Source organism: Pyricularia pennisetigena, assembly GCF_004337985.1.
Source record: "Pyricularia pennisetigena strain Br36 chromosome 7 map unlocalized Pyricularia_pennisetigena_Br36_Scf_8, whole genome shotgun sequence".
Taxonomy (NCBI): domain Eukaryota; kingdom Fungi; phylum Ascomycota; class Sordariomycetes; order Magnaporthales; family Pyriculariaceae; genus Pyricularia; species Pyricularia pennisetigena.
The window spans coordinates 1,930,563-1,957,224 of NW_021940920.1; the positions used below are offsets into that span (position 1 = coordinate 1,930,563).

The 26,662-nt window shown below is 50.7% G+C and overlaps 7 protein-coding genes across 7 annotated transcripts; 4 read left to right on the forward strand and 3 right to left on the reverse strand.

Annotated features, from left to right (window-relative positions):
* Positions 1-1,741: 1,741 nt before the first annotated feature.
* Positions 1,742-4,335, forward strand: PpBr36_09661 (uncharacterized protein; the record flags this gene model as incomplete). Its single annotated transcript, XM_029896782.1, has 7 exons — positions 1,742-2,475; positions 2,537-2,920; positions 3,003-3,119; positions 3,195-3,211; positions 3,275-3,367; positions 3,406-3,630; positions 3,710-4,335. 7 exons carry the CDS (start codon positions 1,742-1,744, stop codon positions 4,333-4,335), a joined length of 2,196 nt encoding a protein of 731 aa, XP_029744976.1.
* Positions 4,336-6,418: 2,083 nt separating this feature from the next.
* Positions 6,419-7,999, forward strand: PpBr36_09662 (uncharacterized protein; the record flags this gene model as incomplete). The annotated part of the gene is made up of 5 exons (XM_029896783.1): positions 6,419-6,521; positions 6,578-6,646; positions 6,722-6,735; positions 6,830-6,948; positions 7,006-7,999. The coding sequence occupies 5 exons, from the start codon at positions 6,419-6,421 to the stop codon at positions 7,997-7,999; spliced, it is 1,299 nt and encodes a 432-aa protein (XP_029744980.1).
* A 1,188-nt stretch (positions 8,000-9,187) lies between these two features.
* On the forward strand, positions 9,188-10,696 carry PpBr36_09663 (uncharacterized protein; the record flags this gene model as incomplete). The annotated part of the gene is made up of 1 exon (XM_029896784.1): positions 9,188-10,696. One exon carries the CDS (start codon positions 9,188-9,190, stop codon positions 10,694-10,696), a length of 1,509 nt encoding a protein of 502 aa, XP_029744978.1.
* Positions 10,697-16,374: 5,678 nt separating this feature from the next.
* On the reverse strand, positions 16,375-17,084 carry PpBr36_09665 (uncharacterized protein; the record flags this gene model as incomplete). The annotated part of the gene is made up of 3 exons (XM_029896785.1): positions 16,375-16,554; positions 16,852-16,887; positions 17,076-17,084. The coding sequence occupies 3 exons, from the start codon at positions 17,082-17,084 to the stop codon at positions 16,375-16,377; spliced, it is 225 nt and encodes a 74-aa protein (XP_029744981.1).
* A 3,250-nt stretch (positions 17,085-20,334) lies between these two features.
* On the forward strand, positions 20,335-21,819 carry PpBr36_09666 (uncharacterized protein; the record flags this gene model as incomplete). The annotated part of the gene is made up of 1 exon (XM_029896786.1): positions 20,335-21,819. The coding sequence occupies one exon, from the start codon at positions 20,335-20,337 to the stop codon at positions 21,817-21,819; it is 1,485 nt and encodes a 494-aa protein (XP_029744899.1).
* Positions 21,820-22,016: 197 nt separating this feature from the next.
* Positions 22,017-22,979, reverse strand: PpBr36_09667 (uncharacterized protein; the record flags this gene model as incomplete). Its single annotated transcript, XM_029896787.1, has 1 exon — positions 22,017-22,979. One exon carries the CDS (start codon positions 22,977-22,979, stop codon positions 22,017-22,019), a length of 963 nt encoding a protein of 320 aa, XP_029744898.1.
* A 615-nt stretch (positions 22,980-23,594) lies between these two features.
* PpBr36_09668 (uncharacterized protein) lies at positions 23,595-23,908 on the reverse strand (the record flags this gene model as incomplete). Its single annotated transcript, XM_029896788.1, is given in 2 exon segments — positions 23,595-23,749; positions 23,764-23,908. The coding sequence occupies 2 exon segments, from the start codon at positions 23,906-23,908 to the stop codon at positions 23,595-23,597; spliced, it is 300 nt and encodes a 99-aa protein (XP_029744566.1).
* Positions 23,909-26,662: the final 2,754 nt, after the last annotated feature.

A 26,662-nucleotide genomic window follows, 5' to 3' on the forward strand; every position in this document is an offset into this window, starting at 1 on the left:
AAAAAAAAAAAAGAGCCAGGTGGACACAAGACAGGCGAAAGACAGCCAGCCATCTAGACCGGACCTGGACTGAACAACAGACAAAGAGTAAGGGAATAATAATTGTATATCGTTATCGATGCCGATTTCCATAGGCGAGCGCGCCGTAGGAAATACTGCCCGCCATTTCCCCGAGGCCTGAACAGGTCTAGCCCAGCCCAGGCAAGCGTCGTGTCGATACGACCAAGGATCTCTGCCACAGCCTGCAGCTTCTGCAGAACCCGTCGGGCCGGCGGTGGAAAGTGAAGTGAGGAATGGGGCTCGAGTCACGTGGCAAGTTATTTCTTTGGCTGCCCCACAAGTTTTCTGATGCCTAAGGCCCCCGAAAAAGTTTGTTGGGCATTTTCCAGTCTTGTTTCGGGTCGCCCGTCGAATCAATCTGAGAATGGCGCCATGCACCAGCAAACCGTTTCGTTTGCCACACAACCATTCCCTATGTGGTACCTAGGAGCAAAATAGCAAAAAAAAGGCAACCAAAAATATCTCCGACGCCAACGACTGCGGACCGCCCATCCGTGTGCATAGCGTGCTCGGCGCAGCAATAATTGTCCGGATAACTTATCTCCCGAGCCAGTTCTCTTGGATCCTGTCAACTCTTGTTCTATTCTGTTCTTTGGTTTCTCTCTGGTCTTTTGGGGGGTTTTTTTTTGTTGTCGTGCTGTCTTATCAATCCACCCAACCCCGAAAAAAAAAGGCACATTCGCGTACATCTTCATTTTCCAGTTCATCTCAAGTCATCTCTTAAACCCACCGGTCCCGCACTTGACACCATTGCATCCCTGAGTCTCTCTATTCAACCCTCACGACGGCGCAACTTGGAGCAGCTTGGCACTCTGTTGTCAACTGATCGTGTCCTGCAGCTCAACCAAGGTTATGCACCCGCGAGACGATTCATTCAACAAATTATTCGCGCACAAGTTCTTCTGGGAAATGATGGTCCATGCTATCTAACTAACTTCTTCAGACCCCCACAAACCGTTAATCCGCAATTACATATCCTCTGCCTGCGCCGTTGCAATATGCAAGGTCATCGATAGCAATACAGCTTCCTGTTCTGTCCATAACCACACCGAATCTTGCTTTGCAAACTGCAGGCCTACGTATGCGGCCAATAACGACATCTCCATCAGGTAGCGATGGAGCTGAGCTCTTCTCGTACTACCTCACCTTGCTTGGAACAAGCTCCTCTATGGAGCTACCCCGCCTTGTGCTTCTGCTCTGATAGCTACTATGGTACCTGGCGCCCGACCCGATGACGGCAACAAGCCAAGATCGTCATCGCCGAGACTCCGATTCGCCTACCGTTCCCTGGCCGGCGCCGATAACGTACTCTATATGTCATAGAATTTGGCCTTCACTCGCAAGTGCGGGGATGTTGCTTGGGGACCCGTAATTAGCTATCTGGGGGCTCTTGGCTGGCTTATAATGCAGCTCTGCATGCTCCGAGCATGTGCAATATGATGTGATTTAGGTTTTGCGTCCGGTGCGGTGTAAGGATCTGTCTACCAGGTACCTACCTACTTATGACTGCAGGTGGCCCCATTATCGTCGAGTAACTTCTGCGCCTCGCCGTCTTCACCTTATAGCTAGCTGTCTCAGTCGTCTTGCTGGCAATCCAATGTTGCTACTGCGCTGACCGCCAAATTAGTGTAATAACTTGATACACCTTGACAAGTAAGGCACGCAGATAGACATAGACAAGATGCGGCAACAACTCTCCGCGTTCGCCGCGGTCGTCTTTGCGTCGGGTCTGGCCTGGGCATGCCAGCGCGAGAGGGGCCTCTTCGAGCCACACACACACAGGAAGCCCTTGGCAAAGCGTCAGGAGTCCGAGCAATGGCCACCAGTCTTGAACGATCGGGAGACGGTCATCGTCAACGCCTTTGACAATGTCACAATCGATCGATGGGCAGAATACTATGGCCATCAAAACAAGCTTGGTGGTCTCGGCCGCGAAGCTGCAGAGTGGACTGCCGCCCGGTGGAATGAGAACGGCTTCAACGCAGAGCTCAACGAGTACCACGTATACCTCAGCTACCCGCTCTCTGCATCATTGCACCTTACAACCGCCGACGGAACGCGCAAGGAGATCTCGTTGAAGGAGGAAGTGCTTGAGGAGGATGACGTTACAGGTCGCGAGGACAATCAGCAGACTTTCCACGGCTACTCTGCCTCGGGCAACGTCACGGCCGAGTACGTCTACGTCGGCCGGGCGGGCAAAGAGGACTTTGACCGTCTTATTGAGCTGGGTGTTAACCTGACCGGCAAGATCGCCCTCGCCCGCTATGGCGCCATGTTCCGTGGTCTCAAGGTCAAGAATGCTCAGGAGAATGGCATGATTGGTTGCGTTATTTTCTCCGACCCAGGCGATGATGGTAATGTCACCGTCGCCAAGGGCGTCGCTGCCTATCCAGACGGGCCGGCTCGGAATCCATCGTAAGTAATCGGTCCAATCTGGCCGTTGTTGGGATGACCTGACCGCCTGATATGTATGTAGGTCCGTACAGAAGGGCTCAGTCATGTTCCTGAGCACTGCCCCGGGTGACCCGACCACCCCGGGATACCCATCGCACGAGGGCGCCCCGAGGACCGGGACCAGCAGCGTCACGCCTCAGATCCCGTCCATCCCCATATCCTACAGGGCAGCACAGGAGCTGTTGAGCGCCCTAGACGGCCACGGCTTCACCCCCAGCGAGGTCAACCGCACGAGGAACGGCTGGCAGGGTGCAATCCAGAATGTGACCTACAGCACTGGACCGGCACCAGGCGTCACTCTGTCGCTGAACAACCAGATGGAGGGCAAGATTACGCCCATCTGGAACGTCATTGGTCGGATCAATGGCACCATTGAGGATGAGACTGTTGTTATTGGCAACCACCGGTAGCTACTCTTCCACTTTTTCACTCTTCCGCTCTACTGCTATGTTGTTTCAAGCATCTAACGTACCCTTGAACCTCAACAGCGATACGTGGATGATTGGAGGCAATGGTGATCCGAATTCTGGGTCTGCTATCCTGGTCGAGCTGACCAAGGTGTTTAATGAACTTTTGAAGACTGGATGGAAGCCTAGACGCAACATGTATGCGTATTGTTTTGGTTCATCGTTCGTTGTGACTGTTGGAAAATGCTGACATTGAGCCCCTCCTTGCTGCAGAATTTTGGCCTCTTGGGGTAAGCTATAATGACAAAGGGTCACCTGGACGACAATACGCTAACTCGCTTGCCAAATCAAAGATGCCGAGGAGTATGGCCTTGTAGGCAGCACAGAATGGGTCGAGGACAACGTCATTAGCCTCACGGATACGGCAGTAGCGTACTTGAACATTGGTAATTATGACTGTCCATTATTTCTCAACACCTAACAGACCGTCAGCTGACCGACTCTCCAGATGTCGCTGTCTCTGGACCACACCCCGACGTTGCCGCTACTCCCGAGCTCCACAGGGTCGCCACAGAAACCATGAAAAAGGTCGTCCACCCCAACTTTGGCGGCTTCAATCGAAGTCTGTACGACATGTGGGTAGATGCGTCGGATGGCGGCATGGTCGGCGTCCTCGGTAGCGGTAGTGATTACACGGCGTTCCTCCATCGTGAGTAGCCCCTCATACAACCTCGGTCGTGATACGGCCCTGAGGTATTGGTTCTCATCTCCGCTGACATGTGATGCAGACGGCATCAGCTCTCTCGATACCGGTAGCAGCGGCGGAAGAGGCGACCCCATCTGGCACTACCACAGCAATTATGACAGCTACCACTGGATGTCGACCTTTGGCGACCCGGGATTCCTAGTCCACGCCGCAATGGGCCAGTATTTTTCGTTGTTGGCGCTGCGCCTGATCGACGACGAGGTCCTGCCGTTCGACCTCGGCAACTACGCCGTCGAGCTCAAGGCATACCGCGACGACTTGGCCGAGTTTGTCGAGGAGGCTGGGCACGACTTTGCCGACGTCGACCTGTCTGAGCTGAACAATGCCATAGCCGAGTTTGAGCAGCGCACATCGGAGGTCAAGACGCTCGAGATGCTGGCCGTGTCGACCAACAACACGGAACTCATCAAGGTCGTCAACCACAAGTACAGGGACTTTCAGCGGGGCTTCGTCAGTCAGGGCGGCCTCCCCGACCGCCCGTTCTACAAACACGTCGTCATGGCCCCTGGTCTGGACACGGGATACGCGGCCGTCACGTTCCCGGGCATCACTGAGGGTGTTCAGTATGCTAACGCGTCAGTGGCGCAGGAGTGGGTTAGGCGGACGGCAAGCGGTATTCTGAGGGCGGCTGATATCATCAAGACGTGATGTGTTGACGGGAGGATCGGGGTTGGACTTTTGTTTGCTCGTTTGACAGGAGCATGGGTTGACAGGAGCATGGGTTGACAGGAGCATGGGTTGACTGGAGCGTGGTCGTTATGGGGCCGGGGTTTGTCAATGGTAATCTCTAATTAGAAAGCCCAGCTGGCAGGCAAGTCGGGCTTGGGAAATATATTATGGGTGAAGGATGACTCCTTTGGACTCGTTCATGCATCTAGAATAGTCATAGCCCTTTGCGCCCCAGCCCGTCGGATTTGTGGACCTTCACCGGCCATTACCTAGCGGCGCCGCTGTCAATTTCAGCCGGAAACGCCGTGTCTGCCTTGACTTCGGCGGGGCTCTCGTGAGCCTCCAGCTCTTTTGGCTCGGGCGGATCGGCCGATAACTCTTGCGGCCTCGACCTGCAAGATCCCATCCGAAGAAAGCTCCGCCTCGACCAACGCTCCAGCACCAGGAGGCTCAAGGCCGACAGCCAGGTGATTCTTGCGTTTCTTGAACTGATGGTTTAAAACAAAGATTATGCCCTTTTTTTTCCCCCACGACCCTGCCGGACTCGGCAGGTGGAGGCAGAACGGGTGCTGAAGGCCCCAAAGGCGGAGTTGTGACCCTGGTTTGAGGGCACGGTGGAATTGTCTGCCAGCATGACCAGCTGTGCCCTCGTTGTATCGCTCGGGTTCCGGAAGCAGGAGTGTAAAGGTGGGCTTTGGGAGCTCCGGGGGCGTGACGCAGTTTGTACATGACGACCATCAGCCTGTTGAGCATGTGGTGCTGTGAAGAGGTCATGTTGATGGGCTTGGGTCCCAGGTCGAGGCAGCCGATGCAGCTCTGATAGTCCCTGAAAAAGTGGCCATTGGGATCGCAGGGCCCTGGAGATTGACCGATGTCTGCGGCCCAGCTGACAGCACTCGCTGTCTGTACTCAAACTTGATACCACGTTAGCTCAACGATGCAAGACGGATGAGGCAGAGGGTTCAATTACCGCATGGCTGGAAGCAGTCGACACCCAGTTCTCAGTTTTCCGCCCAAACCTTTCTGTCTGCAACGATTTTTGTCTGCAAGGACGCATTCAGCAGGTGGTGACGGATTCCGGGCCGTCAGGCGAGCCCTGCGCGCCATATTCTGGATTGTTGTGGTGGGTATTCTTTGAGCATGGATCGAAGTTGATATCATAGTGAGGACACAGTTCGAAGGGCGAAGATGGTCAATGACGGGCTCGGGTCGCGATTTTGTATAAAATGACTGCCCTGGCGCGGCTTCTCAAATCGGACCCCATGTTCTTGATGCGAGCAAGCGGCCCAGAAAAGAACCGATATTCTAGTTTAGAAGAAGCCATCATCGTGTTTATCCATCCTGTCAGACTGACGACCTAACCGGATTCTCTCACCCCATAGCTTGGCGTAAACCTTGGCCTCGTAGAGAACAAAAGCTACATTGCAAGCGACGAAGTGACGGGCATCGAGCACCACAGACAGGGTGCTGCCTAAAAGTCGGCTAGGCCTTCTGATAATCCAGCCACCAACGGCAGCCTACCCCGCCACAGGCTCCCTTTTTTGGGGCGGCCTGGCTGAAGAAGCAACAATGGCTCTGCTGGCAGTGGACCTTGACCACAAACACATCTTGGCTCTCTGTCAACGTCCAGCCACCTTGCGTCTTGGTTATTCCCGGCCACCGTCCCAACGAGCTGTGCATTTTCCCAAGCTACACTGAAGCATAGCAGCTTACTGCACCTTCGAACGACTGTTCACTTTACTTTTTCGAGTGCACTTTCGAGGCCTCAATATTCACAATGTCTCACCCATCAACGCGAGGCTTTTTTTGCTGGCAGTCAGCGTGTCGTCTCTGCAACCAACCTCACGAGTACTCAAGCCTTTCGGCAGCAACAAGAGGTTGGATGATCAAAGATCTTCATTATAAAGCTGATGTGCAAATGCCCTCAGTCATGGCATCATTGGCCAGAAGAACATGCCAAGCTGGACATCACAGAAGACCCTGACCATCTCAGAGATCCCACTTTTCCTCCACATTACGGTCAATACCATTGCACTCAAGACAATCGCAAGATCAACCAAAAATGCATCGACACGCATCAGTGCTTCCCTTGGCCCTGGCCATCTTTGGAACCGCTCAAGCTGGCTTCAATCCCAGCACGCCGGACAATATAGCCGCTTATTGGGGTGTGTGCAATACTCTCTTCAGCAGTTTGGAATGGACATGACCTAACAGGCCGCAGGACAAAACTCGATTGGCCGGCCGACGGGACAGCCAGGGGCACAAGAGGGCCTTGGTTATTACTGCAAAAGTAAGTCGCCTGTTGCTTTTTGATCTGCAAACTTCTGCACGTGAACAGGACATGATGCTGATCGTAAACTCATAGATGTCAACGTCGATGTTAGTATACGACTGATCAATCCCAAGAGAGAGAGAGAGAGAGAGCGAGAGAGGATCTGACAACGGCAATGTCTAACAATAACAACCATCACAGATCATTCCTCTTGCTTTTCTCAATATCATCGTCAACCCCACCAACATCAACTTTGCGAATGTGGGAGACCGATGCTCCAAGTTTCCGGGCACGAACCTTCTCAAGTGTCCCGAGGTAGAGTATGCCGAACCCTCCCATCAACGGCTTACCCGTTCCCAAGTCTAACAGACATGCAGAGCCGACATCAACACATGCCACTCCCTCAACAAAACCATCTTGCTATCCGTCGGCGGCGCAACATACTCCGAGGGCGGCTTCCCCACTGTAGAAGCAGCCAACAAAGCCGCCGACAACCTGTGGGCCATGTTTGGCCCTCCTCCTGCCACCAGCACGAACGACGCCGCGTCGGTCAACCGCCCATTTGGCACGGCGTACATTGACGGGTTCGACCTCGACTTTGAGACGCACGGCATCAACAACCTGGCCGCCTTCGCCCGCCGCCTGCGCCAGGTCATGGACACGGCCACCAGGCCAGCCGCGGTCCTCCCCAGCAACGACAACTCGTACCCGATGGCTCCTCCCCCGACGACCAATGACAACTCGTACCCGATGACCCCGTCACCCAACGAGGCGACCAAGAAATTCTACCTCGCGGCCGCCCCGCAGTGCGTGTTTCCCGACGCGGCCATGGACGTCGCCCTGTCGAGCGACGTGGCCTTTGACTTTATCATGGTGCAGTTCTACAACAACTACTGCGGGCTGCAGAACTTCCAGCCGGGCGCCGCGCAGCAAAACGCCTTCAACTTTGAGCGCTGGGACCAGTGGGCGCGTGAAAAGGGCCGCTCGACAAAGGTGCTGCTGGGCGTCCCCGGCTCCCCCACCGCCTCGGGCAGCGGCTACACGGCATCGGGCCCGCTGGACGCCATCATCAAGTACAGCAGGCGCTTCCCGAGCTTCGGCGGCGTCATGATCTGGGACGCGTCGCAGGTCTGGTCCAACAATGGGTTCCTGGATGGCGTGGTCAGGAGCCTGGGCGGAGCGGCCACCGATGCCACCGACGCCAGCGAGCCGCAGGCGCCGCCGCAGGCAGGCAGGCCCATCCAGAAGACCAGGGCCGTCAGGGTGCCCAGGTTTGGAAGGTGTGGTGGGCGGTTGTACACGGGCCCGACTGAGTGCGAGGAGGGGTTCAAGTGCGTCTATGGCGGAGCCTTGTGGTCGGTATGCGCGTGAGTCGGACGAGAGGGGGGAGAGGGTAGAAGGAAAGAGGGAAAATGGAAGAGGGAGTCAGTGTTTCTTCTTCTGATTGTTTTGCTCTGTTCTTTTTTTCTTTTTTTTCTTTCTTTTTTTTTAACGAGGCATGTGACGAGAATCCCAACAAGATGGGCATGATGAGAATTAGTAATTCTATAGACGGGACGAGGACGACTAATGTTGTTACAATATTTGTTTGTTGAACCATTCCACTCCACTGGAAAAGCAAACTGGACTTGCAACTGGCAGACAAGTTAACTCATCTATAGCAGACGGAAAACCGGCATGTGAAAAGATCGACAAAAGATCAGCGATCAGCCAGCGTTTCTCATGTGTGTTGGCACAACTTGGCCGCGGGATTCTGCCCGGTCGGTTGTGCATGTCATTGGATCACAATTCTTCAACGACAATGGCAGAGATTTGCCTGCATTAGGTTGCTTCCGTAAGGCGGTCGGGTGGTTACACAGAGATTGCTTCGTTTCTGATGGGCTGCGGCAGCTCGGGCTTTAGTGGCTTGATTCCAAGGTCCCTTGCCCGCCCGAGCTAGCTTCAAACCTTGCGGTGCTACCCCGCGGGAGGGTACCGAATTATAGGGTTCCTTGGCGGATCGCAACGTCCGCAACGACCGCTCTTTTTGCTTTGGCACACCATCAACAACACCTATCGAGTTCAACTGCCTTGCTGCACCACTCAACTCTGCTCAATCGAGTCAAAGGTGGGAACGATGCTCTCAGAATCCCTTCTGGCTCATTTCCGACCCACCAAAGCCCACATTCACGACTCGCGCTTCCATCTTTCCATTGGACCCTGGACTCCATCCCAGATGCCCCTGACGTCAAGTGGCGGTCAGAAAAAACAGCTTCTTTATATGTGACATCAGCCCTTGGCAAGCTTTCCCCTCTCTGCGTGGGCGGCATTTTGGTGGTTTTTTGGTTCGATAAGCTACTAAAACGCTGACAGGAACCGTCCCAAATCAACCTTTGTCCCATCTCTAGCTGCCGCCGAAAAAAAAAAAGTTATTTCAGTTTTGCCATCTTCTGTCCTTATCAAGATTTCTTCTAATTACCTGTATTCTTCTTTTTTTTTTTTTTTTTCCTCCCCATCTTCCAGCAGACATCAACAAGACCATCATCTAGTAACGACACAATCTCCTCCCCCTCACGCTTAATGGCTTTCAAGCTCTCTACCAAGCACCTTGCCGATATCGGCGCCCAGACTGAAAAGTCCATCCGCATTCCGACCTACGATCGCAATGACGTGAAGGAGGGCATCGTCCACGTCGGCGTCGGCGGCTTCCACCGCGCCCACTTGGCCGTCTACGTCGACAAGCTGATGCAGAGCCACGGCGTGCGCGACTATGCCATCTGCGGCGTCGGTCTGCAGCCCGCCGACGCAGCCATGCGCGACGTCCTCGCCTCGCAGGACCACATGTACACCGTCATCGAGCGTTCCGCAGCCGGCAGCACCGCCCACGTCGTCGGCAGCATCCGCAACTTCCTCTTCGCCCCCGACGACCGCGAGGCCGTCATCGCAAAGATGGCACACCCCGACACCCACATCGTCTCGCTCACCATCACCGAGAGCGGCTACTACTACAACGAGAACACGCACGAGCTGCAGTCCGAGGACCCCGACATCCAGCACGACCTCGACCCGGCCAACGCGGCCAAGCCCAAGACCACCTTTGGCTTCCTGTACGCCGCCATGGTGAGGAGGCGGGAGCAGGGCCTCAAGCCCTTCACGGTGCTGTCGTGCGACAACATGCTCAAGAACGGCTCCATCACGAGGAACATGCTGCAGAGCTTCGCCAGGCTCAAGGACCCCTCGATGGCCGACTGGATCGCCCAGCACGGCGGCTTCCCCAACGCCATGGTGGATCGCATCACCCCGAGGACGTCGGACCCCGACATCAAGGAGCTGGCCGACAAGTTCAAGATCGACGACGCCTGGCCCGTCGTCACCGAGCCCTTTATGCAGTGGGTCGTCGAGGACAAGTTCGCCGACGGCCGCCCGCCCTTTGACCTGGTCGGCGTCCAGGTCGTCAAGGACGTCAAGGACGTCGAGCAGTTTGAGAAGCACAAGCTCCGCCTGCTCAACGCCAGCCACTCGGCCATGGGCTACCCCGGCCAGCTGGCCGGCTTCAAGTACGTGCACGAGGTCATGGAGCACCCGCTGTACCGCAAGTTCATCTGGCAGATGATGCAGGAGGAGGTCAAGCCCCTGCTGCCCGAGATCCCGGGCGTCAACATTGACGATTACTGCAACACCCTGATGGAGCGCTTCTCCAACCCGACCATCATGGACCAGCTGCCGCGCATCGCCCTCAACTCGTCGGGCAAGATGCCGCAGTTCGTCATGCCCTCCATCGCCGAGGCCATCTGGGTCACGGGCCCCTTCCGCCGCCTCGTCTTTGTCGCCGCCTGCTGGTTCCGCTACGTGGTGGGCGTCGACGACAAGGGCAACAAGTTCGAGGTCGACGACCCCATGCGCGAGGAGCTGCAGGCCAAGGCCCAGGCCGGAGGCACCAAGCCTCACGAGATTCTCAGCATCAAGTCGCTGTTTGGTGACGACTTGCGCGGCGACGAGCGCTTCCTCAAGGAGGTCACCCAGGCCATGGAGGACATTGCGCGCGACGGCGTCATGGCTACTATGCCCAAGTATGTCAACGATGCTTAGGTGATGGGAGAATATGTCTATGGTACAATGGTTTTATTTTGTTGTTATTCTTTTTGGATGATTTATGTTTGAGCGTTACCTGTGGTTGTTAGACAAAGATAGAATGGCATCTGGCCGGGTCAAAAACAAAAAAAATAGCGTTGTAATTCGGGATATTGTATCGCCATCGTCGATGTGGATGTCTACTGAAAGAGAAGTCTACAATACCATGGCCTTGAGTCACCCCAATCGTCGACCCGATACCTCAACAACCACCACCACCCCTCCCCACTCATCATTTGTCAATTCACACTCAAGATGGAGGGGCAATCATCAAGCTTGCGGTGACGCAGCTAGTGACCGGGGTTGTGAGCTCTCACCATTCACAAGCGGGGCTGTCAAGCTGTACTCCCCGTCTTTTTGCCCCCAAGCTCCACCGGAGCGCAGCTCTTTGCCTCGGCGACTTGTCCGGGCCCGGCCCAGACTCTTGACAAAACCAGCTGCCCACCTATCTTGGGTCAAAAGGATGACTAACAACAAACGGATAATAAACCTGCCGCTGCATCGACAAATGGGAATATCCAACGTCAGATAAGAGTCAATTAGCAAAGGCCAGTGGACCTGGATCAATCGTGTACACTGCACTGCCTGCCATGGAAATGTCAAGGCCATGCGTGCGTCTTGTATGACAATTAGACCAGGCACCGTTCGATTCTTTCATTATGCAAGCTTATCACCGCTCCTTGTCTTGCTATCGGGATACATTAAAGAGAACGCTCTGCTCCGCCCAGTCCCCGACATACACCGTAGCCTGCTACATTTGAACTCGTCCTGTCATGGCAACCTGTAAGGCGCAGCAGCCTGTTGCCTCCGGCGCGCGACTCTGCATTGCGCACTTGTCCCCCTGACAAACCATCCTTTTGGGAGTTTGGTACCTTTGACCGTTGAGCAACCGCTCCACACGCTAACGTCGTGGTTTTTAATCTTCCATGTACGTCGAAGCGGTATACACTTTGTGCCTACGAGAGTAGGACTAGCCCCAAAACAACCAACAAATCTGCGCGGCCGATAAAGCTTGACCAAACACCCAGGGAGCCGTTCAGTATCGACGCCACCGGTCGTGTCTGTCTGAGTCAGGCTCGGGGCAGCGAGCGCCGCGTTGAGGAGGTTTAGGCTGATGGCAAACAAAGCGAGCTGTCCGACCTGCATCTTGGCAGCTCTCTGCCTGAAGTTGGAGTTCAAATGGTGTAAAACAGATATTTGTATGGTGGAACGCGAACGAGGACGAAGAGGGTCGGCATAACAATTGATGATGGGCATCGAAGCTAGTAGAAGAGGCTTTTATGCAATATGAAGGCTAAAAATAGCACACGTTCTGTTTTTCGCGGCATGACCGACGGGGATTATTCATGCCAACCAGTTCTTATCATCTAGTCTACTCCGGGAAATCAAGAAAGTTACGTGGGTTCGAGCTCCAAAGGCTTTCTTCTGCTTCACGCTTTCGGCAGATATCGTGAAGCAGTACTCGAAGACGTTAAAAGATAATTAGTCGCACGAATGAGATGAGAGTCTATTATTTCTTGGTATGGTTTATGGCTATTGACGCCCACGAATCGTACACGTACAGTCTGAATGAGTGGTAGGAGAGCCATGTATTCAGGTAGGGTGCGCTATCTAGGCTAACGAGCGCGGCAGCGCCTCTATGGTGTCCACAGCGCTGACTAAGCTCCTGGTCATGTGATGCCAAGATCACTCTACTGCAACAGCTATCAATTCCTCTTTTTGTTGCAGCCCACTATAGCGACACCTGGAAGGTCCAAGTGCCCAAATTAACAGCGGGCCAGCTCTCCCACAATATACCACCCCCTGGGCAAATTGGCTTGAATGTTTATGCAGTTGGTTTGAAGCGGCACCGTAACAGAGTAGCCGCCAACCGACTGCGTCTCGCCAAAAGGAATACATTGGCAACCCTTCAGGGGACCAAAATTATTGCTTTCACTTGGTTTACCCAGAAGTGACTTTGGCTTGGGCCCATGGACCCTCACAACACAGCCATCCACCCCACCGTTAGTTAACGTATCCGATTCACTCGCTGCCACACCGTAGGCTGGCGTGGCAGTGACAGCCGGCAGGAGTGCCATGGTGGCGATGGCAAAAACAGAATGTCCAAAGCGCATGTTTGCTGCTGTTATCAAGGCTGGAAGATCAATGTGAGGAAGCTTGTAGTCAAGGCAGGTGCTGCAAGATGTGAGAGAAGGAAGTGGGAATATGGAAAAGAACAGGAGAGGCTATATCAGACTGAATTATTACCAAACATTTCGCCACTTAGAGAAGAAGCCTTATATACAATGACGCCGGATAAGAATTAATTCGGCTGCATATCGCCAGTCTAAAAATAACTTGTCATTCCTACTCTACTTGCCTGTTTTAGACTTTTAGTATTCCGCACCCATGTCAGCTATCTGTTTCCAGCCGGCAATTTCCACAATATGAACTTCACTAATTAAGAGGGTCTAAACGAAATTTATATGAAAATGCCCTTAGTTTGCATTCCAGGAAGAGCCACCCAGCAGAGTCATTTGCAGCGAGTCCAGCAGGGGCCACAGCCTCAGAAGCGTCCAAAAAACCTTCCATGGCGAACGAGAAATAAGATAAGAAACTTAGTGAACGAACTTTTGGTCAAAAGTCGAGCGTGTATCGATCAGAGACTAGATCAGAGGCTGGCAATGGCGGAGTGCTGGAACAGGTAAAGTGATGGGGAGGTGATATCTGAAGATTCGGATTGTTGAATATCAAATAGAGACAGAGAGGGCCCAGCGGGCAAACAGCCAAATCTAGGCACAATGATAAGTCACACGAAAGAGGGCAAGGTCAGACGGAAACTCTGGAGGAAGTGAGTTGCGTTTCTACTGGCCTACGACGTTTCGTTGTTTGGGTGGTGGACTTGATTCACTTGAAACAGAGTCGTAATTATTTGTGCCTAAAACAAACACAACTGTACAGGAACACGGTCGGAAATGGGGCGGCATCAAATCCCAAATTGTTGGAAAAGGACGTTTGATTATAACACACAAGCTGTGGGGATTTCTTGGCCTGCCCAAAGCGCAAACTTCGAAAGCGTGATAGGGCTCTTTTTTGAAAGAATAAAAGAACCAGATTTCAAGCTACCGAAGATTGTCGAACTCATCTTCGACGGCTGCCTGGATAAATGTCCACCACCAAAGGTTAGGCCTCTGGACCTGTCTTTAAAAATCACCATTCCACCCCGCCAACAGCCCCTGGCAGGTATAGCCAAGTTGAACCAGGAGTCGGATAAATGGTCTATTAAGCACGGACTTGAGCGAGTTTTTCCAAGCGCGACGTTTCCTCAAATTTCCTTAATACACTGATGAGGTTTTCCAATATATCCTGGGCCGTAATAGTATTAGTAGCGTATAATCCCTAAAGGTTAAGTTTCGCAAAAGCCGTAGGTTAGCGTAACGTCAACGCTTTAGGGTCCCCGCCTATAAAAGGCGCACTTATAATCCACGAGAGTTGCAGGTCACTTTAAATCCTTAAGTTTGGGGGCGAGTGTCGTTAGGAGGGATGTAATCCCATCTGGTCTCCCTGGTACCGGGCCAACCCTGTAATCGTAATATTAACGACTTAAGAGTCGGGGATAAACAAACCGTTTTGCATTTAAAATGGTCCTTCAACTACTTTAACTCCTATTCTATTTTTTAACCGTGCCACTTTTAATCTCTTCTAGTTATGCGCTCTGTCCAACTTGACGGAAAATCTTACCAAGAAATTACACAATGAAGATGGTCGCTACATGGGTAAGTGCTGGGTAGTCGGGGTTGAGCTCGTCAGTCTAGCCTATTAAATAGGCATTGTTGTCCCTCTCTCATTGACTGCTACACTCAGGCCATCATCTTACATTACAAGCTTACATTCATCTACAATTTCCCCATTTATCAGTACCTTCCTACTCCGTCCTTCGAACCTCTCACATGCGTTTTTCAGTGCAGCTTTTTTTGATTTTTGGCCTGTCTGGCGCGGCATGCACTATTCTCGACCAGGCTGGCAAACTCCGAGCTAGTCCTCAACGTCGCCAACCTATCGTTCCATGCCCACATATCCTCGGACAGAATCGGGATCCATGCAGAAACAGGGGCGAAGGGTGCACTCAAGACAGCCAGTGTTGTAGTGGGGACTGCGAAAAACAGCTTTACATATGCAATTAATATTATTCGAATGAATGGATTAAAATATGGGGAAACAAATTGCAATTCTTTGTGGAATACAAGGGCGATATCGGATGGGAAATACTGGTTGTACCGCGGTGTTATACCCAACGAAAAGGGATTACGGAAATATTCATGGTGAATGGTTTCTGGTTAAAAGGGATAAAAGGACACAGGCTTCAAAGAGATTGTAACTTGTACAATTACGTCACACTACAGCTCCTGGCTTCCGAGATCGTCTACCCGCCCTCCATGCACTATGATATGGTTCCCTCTGGCGAGCAATCAGAGTCGCTGCTACAGTGCATATAGTATTGCCACAGCCACAGTCTTGGCCCCCATGCGCAGGAAAAAGCTGAGTCGATTGTTCTCCAACCGTGTGGCGGCAGACGACCATACCTTGTTTCTGACAAAGGAGGCTTGTGACTTGGACTTTCTCTAAGGATGTGGGTTCACCGAAAGAGTATTCGCCAGACGAACTGAAGTGCGTATTTCTGTTGTATTTATACGTATTTGCTTAGCTAGGACAGAAAGGTATAGAAATTCCAAATTTGTTTCGGTGGACGATACAACACAATCTTTAATTAAGCTGACGCGTGCAAAGAACTATACCCTAAATAGATCCTAAATCAAGAACCCTATATTACGGCCAAACGAATTTTGTCACGAGTTACTTTTAAACTTAAGCACACCTTGTAATTGGGAGCCGAAGAGGTACTTGCAAACGCAGGTACTACACAATCTTATTCTGTCACATCGTCGGGACAGACTGTGATAAGTGTACCTCCGTTAACCGGTAAACCGATTCTTATTCTGTCACATCGTCGGGACAGACTGTGATAAGTGTACCTCCGTTAACCGGTAAACCGATAGGTAAACAATTCGAACACAATGTGCGCCGCTGAAGGCGGGCCAAGGTTATGTACCGGCAGTTTCGGACAGTGTGAGGGACGATCCGCACTGTGTGTCCAATTTGTTGTGCGGATCTGAGCCAATTGCCAAGGCGGAAAAACTTATGTTGCATTTGCATTAAAAAACACAGCCAAAAGACGAAAGCTCCCGTCAATGACTAAGGTCAGTGACTTCGGTAAATATAGCCTGCAACAGAATATGTTGCAGTAGATAGATCTTGGCATCACATGACTAGAAGAGCTTAGTCAGCGCTGTGCACACTATAAAAGCACTGCCACCCTCGTTAGCCTAGATAGCGCACCCTACCTGAATACATGGCTCTCCTACGGTCCTACCACTCATGTAGACTGCACGTGTACGTTGGTGTGCGTCAGAAGACGTATGCCAAACTCTCGATCCTAAAATACCATTTATGCGAAGCACATTGACAACGCCAATAATGGTAGTCTTCATGGACTGGACTGTCCTTTATTCTCCTCAGTTGCCTTCATTATGTATTGGCCGACCCTCGCCTTAACCCCCATTGCTGCTTTGATCCCCGCGCCCACGTCCTTGTGTGTGTCAAGCCCAAGATGCCTGCACCAGGCTCTCCAGCGTCCTCATGTCGATATACAAGTTTCTAACCTTTGAGCTCTCGGCGCCACGCATGTTGCAGTACTCGTTACCGAGGTGGTCGTCTTTGACGTCGTCGAAGCGGTGGCCTCGGAACAGCTGGTCTTGGTCGGGCAGCTCCAGTACGATCTGTAGCAGCGCAATCGGCCTCCGGCCACGGTTTCAACTATTTGCCGCTGAAACGCCTCAATCTCTGGTCGAGTTTGCACGATTATGTCGAGATGGGAGCGGTTCAGCTTGCCGTCAACTTTGAACGTGTTGTATAACTCGACGTTATCACGGAGGTCGGGGAAAAGTTCGCTCGGTTCTTGAGCCGGTGGCCGTGGTATCTGCCGCTGGCAGCTTTAATCGCTTCCTTATTCTTTATTTTCGTTAATGTTGAGCTTGCAGAGCCCCTGTACGATGCCGAACAATCTATCCACATACCTGCTCGATCTCGTGGTTAATGACGTAGAGGTTGATCTGGCGGACGGCATCTTGCGGTGAACCGCCACACCCTCTTCCCCTTGGGTGCGTCGAGCTGATACAGGTCGAGAGAGATGGTTTCGATTCAGTTCACTTGTTCACGGATAAAAACCTGCAGTATCGGTCAATCAGTCAGTATCCTGCATAAATTTGCCAACCTCAACTTTCCAGCGGTTCCAACTCACGACTGTCATTTTCAAGATTTCCGACTTGGGTGCTTGCACCACTGATTAAGCTTACCAGTTCTCGCCAGTTATGGTCGCGAAAAGAAGGGCGTTGTGCTCCCCGCCATCACCCTCAGGCTGCCAAATCGAATCTGAGACCTGTCGGCGCCTAAGGCGAAATTTTAAGCCCAAGCTTGTTTGTCTTTCGTCTTTTCTCAATGGAGTAGTCTTTATAACTTCAACTTTTATCCTCAGGGCTCAGGCAGGCAGGAAATATGCCTAGAACACCGGAACATAAGGTAACCCGTCTCTATTATTCAAGGCCCGCCCCATCATCCAACACCCTCTTTTGTCTACACCGCGGTGGCATGTCGGCTAACATCTTCCCCATGCAGCTCGCCGACCTCCGCCTGCAACTCAAAGACGAGTTTGTGTTTATTTCCATTGACGACCCATACTTCGATCTCGCCCTAAGTGCATTCTCCACTTCGCCCCGGCAATGCCCTTCCAAGTTCCACCTGGGTTGGCGTATCGAGCGCAACCTGATAACATATGCTGGAATGAATCAACGGTTACGTTTGCGTGTTGGCTGAGAAGCGAGAGGGGTCGCGGAGCAAGGGAGAAACTGGCCTACCGTCAGAATCTTCAGCCTCCTGATCTTCTCCGAGGGTACCCTGGCGGCCACCATGCTGCCCTATCGACATCAGCTCGGTCGGCTACTGTGGCCGCCCCGATTGTGGTTCGCCCTACTCATATGCTGTTTCTTTGCACACCCGGCGGCCGATTATATGATGTCTGACGACGAGGCAACCACGCCAAGTCACGAAAGGCCGACGCGTATACAGGTCCCAAACTTCATATGCACGGGCGGCAAGAGCTCTCTCTGGTTAGGGCACGGAGCGGTAGCAGCCTGATGCCGTCACGGTCATACGATTCAGAGGAGGTCACCAGGTTCCGACGAGGGCTGAAGATTGTGCAATGACCTACCACCACCACCGCCACCGCCCTGCAAAAGCTGTTACCGAAGCTATATTGTACTTCCCTCGTCTTTTGATCAATCCACCTAACTCAAACGTTGTAGACCGGCCAGATGGATGAATACCGTATGTGGGCGCCTGTATGGGAACACGAAGATCCGGGTAGAGCTGGGCCAGTTTCGGAGAAATCGTATGGTACTCTTATTCCTGCCGCTCGTTCAACAGTATCAGCTCGCATATCCGGACCAAGCAGTGGGTATAAACAATGACAAACAACTCGTGTCTGGCGAGGCCCCCGGTCCTGTCGGTGTGACCTTTCCGAAGAAGGACTTGGCAATGGCATCTACTCCATGCGCATCTCCCACAGGATTCCAGTTCTTACCGTGACGTCAGCATTTGCATATCTTCTAGCCCGTTCTTGTTTGCTGGTAATGCGAATTAACTCAACCTAAGCTTCAACTACTGCCGCGTGCGTCTCGCTGGACAGAGCCTCATGTGTTTGGTAATTGTAGATTGTTATGGCCGGAGATCGCCCGTATTAGAGTAGAGGCTGTGCGGATCCACTCGCCCTTGGCTCTCTGCCATGTGTGTATCGACATGTCGTTTCGTACCCCACCATGCTGTGAATGCATTATAAGCAGTCGCAAGGGATAGGCGCCTGCCTAGACAAGCGTCTACAGCGTTTGCGATGACGCTGTGAACCCCTCCCTGCTTCCGCCATGACATTGATATTGCGGCGTCATTTCGGTCAACGTAACAAAGCCTGAGCCGGCAAAAGCAACACGAATACAGAATGGTACCTGTTCGTACCAGCAACCAGCTGAAGTACCGTTGATGGATGGACGCAGGACGCCCAAGTCATTAAATATTAGTTGCAGGAGCAGCTGGTTCGTGACGAAGTGAAGCTTTACAACGGGCTTTGCAGTGAAGTTGGATTTTAGTGGCACACGACCGAGCAAAAAAACTCGACTTGGTCAAGTCTGTATTTGTCGATACTCTAGGTACTATATAATTATGACCATGAAACCCCCCGACTATCCGCCGGATATTGAGATACCAATTTGCAAATGCACCCGGCGCTGCCACATCGCTTCTAATCATGCAACGCAAAAATATATTTTTTGCGGCCGGCCAAACTAAAACAGGGGACAAGTAACGCACACCAACGTAGGAAAGCCATATATGTTGATGCTGGTTGCAAAATCAAGTTTGTGGACCCAAAGCTCGAAACTTTCGAGTTGGGAGAGGGTAGAAGATCATACATTCGATGCGAGGAATGGAAAGGCAAATAGCCTCCTAATGCAAATGACCAGGGAAGGGAAATAGGTCAAAATTGCCGTCTGTCCATACCGAGTTCGTCACAAAAGTGGCTGCTCAGCAGGATTTACTGGTATCTGGTTACTTACCGATCATATACCAGATCCGTCTCGAGATCGGCAATGAACAGATTGCGCTTGTGCAGCCCAATCAGCTTTGTTCTTCTACTGTCATCATCCCTGTGCTCGATCCACAGCGGACATGTCGGCGTCGCGCACTCGGTCGAGCGCAGCCTTGTGGGGCCGAGATGGTCACCTGTTGTATCGTAAGTGGATCTGCTGGAAAACTTTGAACATCCACAGCCAACCTCTGTCGATGCACAGATTAGACAAACCAAAGCCTGCTCGAGATTCGGCCCCTGCAGCGGTAAAAGGGCAGTTTCTCTACGGTTCCAGGGAATCAACTCATTAGACAGACTTCGGGGAGCTGTCGAGACAAAAAGCTTGGATTGCTCTGGTTGGCCCCACCCCCAAGCGGCCTGTGCAGAGGCCCTGACATCGACTCCAAGGGGACCTCTTGGACCTGCATATCGCCCAGGTCGGCTATTGCAGAAGTGCCTGCCGAGCAGACCGGTCGGTCGGGCCGGTCCGCTTTTGCGATTGCCCAACGCTCCAGTCCGCTCGAGTCCGGGCCATCCGTGCCGGACCACGTTGGTCCGCGGCAACTTGAGCGTGTTGGAACGCCCGGGGACCGGCCGCAATACCCACACGCGGCCGGATTTGTGGTTCATGAGGACGCCATAGGGACTTGGCCGTGTCATAGAACACAGAAATCGCAACTCATCCATCCCGCCCCGGTTAAAGTATCAACAAGAAGGCAAGTAGCTGACCTGTTACGCAACCTTTAACCTCCCCCATCTTCTTCCCAGCGGGACATGATCTGAGAGCTCGACTAACTTCATCCATGTCTTGCAGCATAAGGCTTTATCGAGCCTGGTTAAGTCGTGTTTCATGCTTACAGAGTCTGGAAGGCATACCGCCAGCAACATGTGGCTTCTCAAGAGCCTAACCGTTGTCCAAAGCCTGATTGGCTTGGGAATGGCTCTCGCCATGGCCCAGACAGGATCGGAAACGCAGACTTACAACCCCGCCACCGACCTCAAGCTCCCCTACAGCCTAGACACAGTCTCAGCCATGGTTAGCGTCGTCATGAAAAAGCCATCCATCGTGCTGGAGAACTTGCCCTCGCTCAGCGACGTCAAGTGTGCCGACGGCAACGTCATTTTGTCATTCACAAATGCCGAAGCTGTCAAAGCTGTCCGGGATGCTTGGCCCAGCTCCGGCGACTTGATTCTCGTTATGGATGAGGCTCCGGGCACCTGCAGCGGCGATAGAGAGCGCGGCTTTTTCCTGGTCAGCGAACTTGTCCACGACGAAGAGACATTTACCATCACGGCGACTGCCGAAAAACGTGACCCCAAGGACGAGATGGACGACGTCGTTGTTCATTTTACCCGCACGACCGAGGCTACTGCTGAGGAGAGAGCTGATCTCGTGGCCAGAAGCGGAAAAAAGACACTACGTTTAGGCCCCAAGACCTTCAAGGTGGACATGTCAAACAAGACACTCATCAACACCAAGCCCCTATATATACGTACGGACCGCGCCACTTTTACCAGTACCGTGCAAATTGAAGGCCACGTGCACTTTAGTTTTGCGAAGATGAAGTTGAAGGAGTTTAACATCCAACTGGAGCTCGATTACGACCTCGACTTGAACGTAACCGCGCGCGTTAACAGCCGTATAGGGTTCGACCCCCTCACCTTCAGCCCCCTCGTGGTCGGTATTCCGGGCGTCTACATCCCGGGCATGCTTTATATCGGCCCCCGAGCCGCCATATCTTTCGGCGTCGAAGCGGCAGCCGAAGGTCCTGCCAACATCACAGCCGGATACCGCTCCACTATAAAGGGCGCCACGGCGCGTTTGGACCTGCTGAACAAAAATGGCACCAAGGCCGAGGGCTGGACACCTAACAAGACCGCGTCCGTAGACGTGTCGACGCGGATGCAACTGCAGCTCAACCCGTTTGCGGACCTGACCGTGGAGTTTGCCATTAGGATGTTCGGGGGTATAGTTGACCTGGGCACCGGACTCACCGCGCGCTCGACGCTGGTCAATGCCTACGTGATCGGATCCAACTTTACGCACAACGGGACGGGCATTGAGCTGACCGGACCCAAGTGCCCCGACTCGGCGGTGATGGGCTCCTGCTGTTTGAACTCGGCGTGGTACGAGCGCAGGTTCTGGTTCGAGATCAGGGCCTTCGTGACGTCCTTTTATCGCATCCCGCTGTTCAAGGTCGTCGACCCCATCGACAAGACAGAGTGCTGGCCTTTGGAGCAGCCGGAAAATGGGTGGGCGGTGTTGGCTAATGCGTCGAGGGTCGGGAATTGGACGGGCTCGCTGCAGAAGCCAAAATGTAAGAAGAGGATGTCCAATATTCTTGAAGCCACACATCTTTATACGATCTAGCACGTTTGAGCGAATAGCTGGTCTTAATAATCTTTGTTCCCTTTGTATATGTATTTCTTTCTGTAGATTTAGTCATTTCATAACGATACAACGCCGACGTTACATGCGCGTCACGTATATGTGCATTGATCCATCATATGGAATGAGTGGGAAGCTATTGTAATATTGCCATAGCTGCGAATATAAGAATAACTTATTCACTCGCTATCTGCCCAGGGCTGTCCAACTTGATCGCTCGCCGTCTCGAACTTGCCCAGAAACGCCAGATCCTCGCGCAAAGTCACATATGCCTTTGCACTCGCATTCGCCACATCCTCCGTGTGCTGCTCAAAGTATATGTGCACCTGGTCGGTGTCATCATCCAGAAGAACAGACCGATAGTATGTCAGAAGCCTCGTCCACACCTGAACGAGAGCCATGGCAGCGGCCGGGGTGATGTCATTCTCATCTGGCGTCACCGTAAGCCACACCGATAATCTGTAGAATAAGGAGCCCGGAGGACCCTCCTCCGGGCCTTTGACACTGATTTCAGTGCCCACCTCGACGAGCTCGTGCATGTCGCTTTCCATGGCTTTGTCCAGGAAATGCGTGTACATCAGGGCCTCTGGGACCTTGATCTCGAAGGGTCCACAGTCTGGGAAGTATTTGGCCTTCTTGCCCTCCAATCTCATACACAAGTCCCATATTCCTTTCTTGGTCCTCCAGATCCGATGGGTCTCGACCAAAGAAGCTATAGTGGGGTCTGAAGCGACGCTTGAATCATCGTGCTTCTTCTCCTCGATACTGAGTTCGTTCAAAGAGAGCTCGGAGACTCCCTCAGCGGCTGATTGCCCAGCCAGGCGACGCTCCATGCGCGCGACCACTCCACTGAGTATCTCCACCTCTTGCTGGGACGTCAAGTCGGCGGTGCCGCTCAACTGCATCACGAGTTCGTATACGCGCGACCTCAGCGCCTCGACCTTGTCAACCGTTTGACGATCCTCTAGGTTCTTTGTCAATGAAGGCTTGCCCTGGGCATTGCCAGTGCTCTCGGCCTTCTTCAGCAGCTTGAACTCTTTCATCAAGCCGTCCACGATCTCCTCGATCTTGGAAGAACCCTCCGAGAATGACCTCATGTGACCATGCTTGGCCACGGGTTGACGAATTCGAATGCCAGACATGATGATGGTAACTCGGTAACGACTGGTAGCTGGTAGTGGAAATGTTTTTTTTTGTATCTTGTCGCCTTGTATCTGAAGTTCTAAACCGTATCTGAGATGAAAAATTTTCGTGTTCGGCAAAGAATTCCAAATTCCCAATTGCAAGCCGGAAACCTCAGTTTAGTCATCCAGGACTTTTTGACATTTTGCGAGTTTGCAACTACAAACTTGGTACGCACGGGCCCAGTTTTGGCTCTTATATCCTACGAATTCATTAATCCCGCTGCCGAATTCCATTGCTTTACTGTGTACTGGGTGGGTTACCAAAGGAATTGCGTCCTCGCGTGTTTCTAAGGCTCATATTTGGGGCCATGTCATGGGCTTGCAGGCACGTTCACGCATGTGAGATATCCAACACGGTAATAGCACATATGAGAATAATCATGACGTTTAGCATTGCAGGTTGAGCCTTGTAATTATTGATTTATCACCATCCTTCAACCCAACCCTGTCCCGTCCTCACTTTACTCGCTATCTTGGATCACCTCATCGCTTGGGAAGCTCGTAACCCTAGCCTTTCTCGCCTTATTTTGGCTGACAGGGATCGAATTGGCGTCCGGTATGCTCCCGTGGTGTCTACCTCTGGCGGCCTGTGGTCCCATATGACCCGTAAGCGGTGCCATCCCCCTGGGGCCCCTGGGCGTCGCTACGTTCCTTGGACCCATAGGTGGTGCCACGTCCATTGGGTTCGTAGGCAGTGCCATGTTCCTTGTATTGGTAGTCGGCTGCGTCTGCCTCGACAAACGGTCAGGATGCATGCCACCCATGCTACTATCCGGACCTGAAGAAGATCCAGCCACGTTTGTTTCCTTGCCTTTGCCGTGACTGGGGGCGCTATCTTGATGTCCCTTGGGAAGCCCTGCATACTTTCGCATAAACTTCAAGCACATGGCTTGTACTTCAGCTCTCTTTGGATCCACCTTGATCTCTTCTGGTAGGATGCTCGACCGCTTGTTATGGATACGTGTATAATATAGCATGTATGAGTTTGGTGGTGATCCCACAGTCCAGCCTAAGGCATTCCNNCCCCCCCCCCCCCCCACGGGGGCCCGTGGCAGCCCAAATCGGTGGGGCGGCCAACCCGTGGGTGGGTTGAATTTTTTGTGGGGGGGCCCGGCCCGGCCCAAACCCGTACACGGGTTTTCTTTTCAACCAGCGGGCCCCCGTGGGAAAACCCGTAAAATTACAACTTTTCCATATTTATATTTATAATTTTTTTCGAATTATAGGTAAAATCATAATTACAAATAAAATATAATTTACAATTGAAAATAAAATATAATATACTCTTAATTATATGCGTTATTTAGCATGTAATGGGTCCACTTTTATTTGTATATAAGCCAAAATAGATAGTGCCGAAATGGGGCTGTTGGGGGTGTCGGATTTTCTATTATATTTTGTGTGCATGTTGCAGGAGTTGCGATTTAAAATTAGCGAATGGGGTTTCACCCTGTACCGGGTTTAATACCCACCCTACAATTACGAATCAGCTACCCTATACCGGATTAAAATTTTCACCAAATCAGCAAATTAATACGAACCCAAAAATGGTTTGTATGGAAATAAGGGTGTTTTTTCAACAACGCATATAAAATAATTTATCGGAAAATCTTGTGCGGTACCGGAACTTTTTGCGGGGTGCGGACTTTAATTTCGATATCGGAAAATATATAAAAAAAATAAAGCAAAATTTCCCCCACTAATAAATTAAATTTATTAATCCCAAGTTTAATGGATAATTTATTATATTTAAACTTTATAATTACAGGTTTTTACAACGCAATTAGCACTACGCCGCACCTAAATTAATATTAAAGCCCCTGTTAATAACCCATATTACTAACAAATTATAAACCCGGAAAGGTTTTAATTTGTATCTTAAAATATATTTTACATCGCTGGAAAATTTAAAGTTTAAATTTTATTTCAATTATTATCGCATTTTTACAGTACGTATATTGACGAAAATATTGCTGTTTTTGTGCGAAATTGCTGGTTTTAGGCGCTAATTTAGCACCTAACCCCCTGTATTTACAATGGGGATCGTTAAAAATTAGCGTTTCGATTTAGGCTTTTTCAGGTATTGCAGCGATCGCTTACACTGCAAATCCAAAATTTTTTGGTGTGGTTTTTGTGGATCGTGCACGCTATTATAATTAATTCAAATTTTAATAGGGTTTACGTTAGCGAATTAGGGCTAAAAGCCCCAATATTCGTTCGTTTATAACCTATTAAATTTTTTTTAATGCGTTTAATAGGGTTTATAATAGCCCACAAAGCCATTTCGCGGAATTACATTAATGGTTAATTTACCCTGCACGATACCCTATAATGTACCTCGCACCCATTTAACGAATTAAATTCGTTACGTGCACCTGGATTGGTACAAATACCAGGGCACCCATTAATTGCGGATTTTAGGAATTCCAACCCTGTATTTTAATGGATTTTAACCGTTAAAAATAGCAATAAACCCTATAATTGGCAATTACAGGCTTATACCCGTTAAAAGGCAAACGGTATAATAAATCCTAAATTAAATAGGGTATTTATGCTTAAGAGATTAGGTTAATTAATTATAATTATAAATAAACGAACTGCAATTTTTATTTGGGCTACCGTATGATGGAAAATAACCTTATATCGGGCCTTTTGGGCCCATATCCAACAAATAAAGGGTTTAAACCCAGCTTAAACGAAATTTTAACCGCTAAATTACAAACCCAAAACCTGCAATTAAAAGCGTTAATTACGCAAATAAATTAATTTTAAAGGACAATTTAACAGTTAATTACCCTATTAACCCTAAAAACGGTAATTCCACTAATTTAAATGGTAATTCGGATATTAAACCAATTACCGTTACCGCACCGTTTAATTTATTTAGTAATTTAATTTTAAGTGATAGGATAGCTAAAAAACTATCGAAACGGGTATTTTCTTTCCCGGAAAATTGTAAATTAATAAGGGTTAATAGTTACAATTTGTGGAAATAGGCGTTAATAATATAATTTAGGGTTGTAAACACAGCGGAACCTATTTTTAACCTTAAAATTGGTTATACCTTCCCGAATACAAGCAATTAATCCTATTATTATTTATAAAAAACAGTTTAACCAAGGAATTTTTACAATCCATTATGTAGCATTCCAACCCCGTAACGGTTTATAAAACCCTGGAAAATAATTACTCCGTTGCACCCGAAATTAATCGAAATTTACTATATCGGGAATTCCACGTTTTAAATTTTTCGAAATTTAAAGGATTAATATTTAAATTTAATAACCGTTTTAACTTACAGGTAATTAAATTAACGAATACCAACGTATAAATTAAGCCCGTAAACGTACGAAATTAATATTTACGGGACCTGGAGGGGATATTCCCTATTTGGATTAAACGCCAACGCAATACCCAACGGGTCCTGCAGGCAATAGGTTAAAATTCGGAAAATTTAAATTTATAATATTTTATAGCGGACCTTATATCCAAAAATTCGATTTCAGGTTTAACAACGGTTAAAACTGCTAATTATAGGTTTAAAGGTAAAAAAACGGGTAAAAGAAACGTTAAAAAAGGCGTTGAAGAGGAAAATAATGGGTAGGAAACCACTTTCAAATTACGAAAAAAGGGTAATAAAA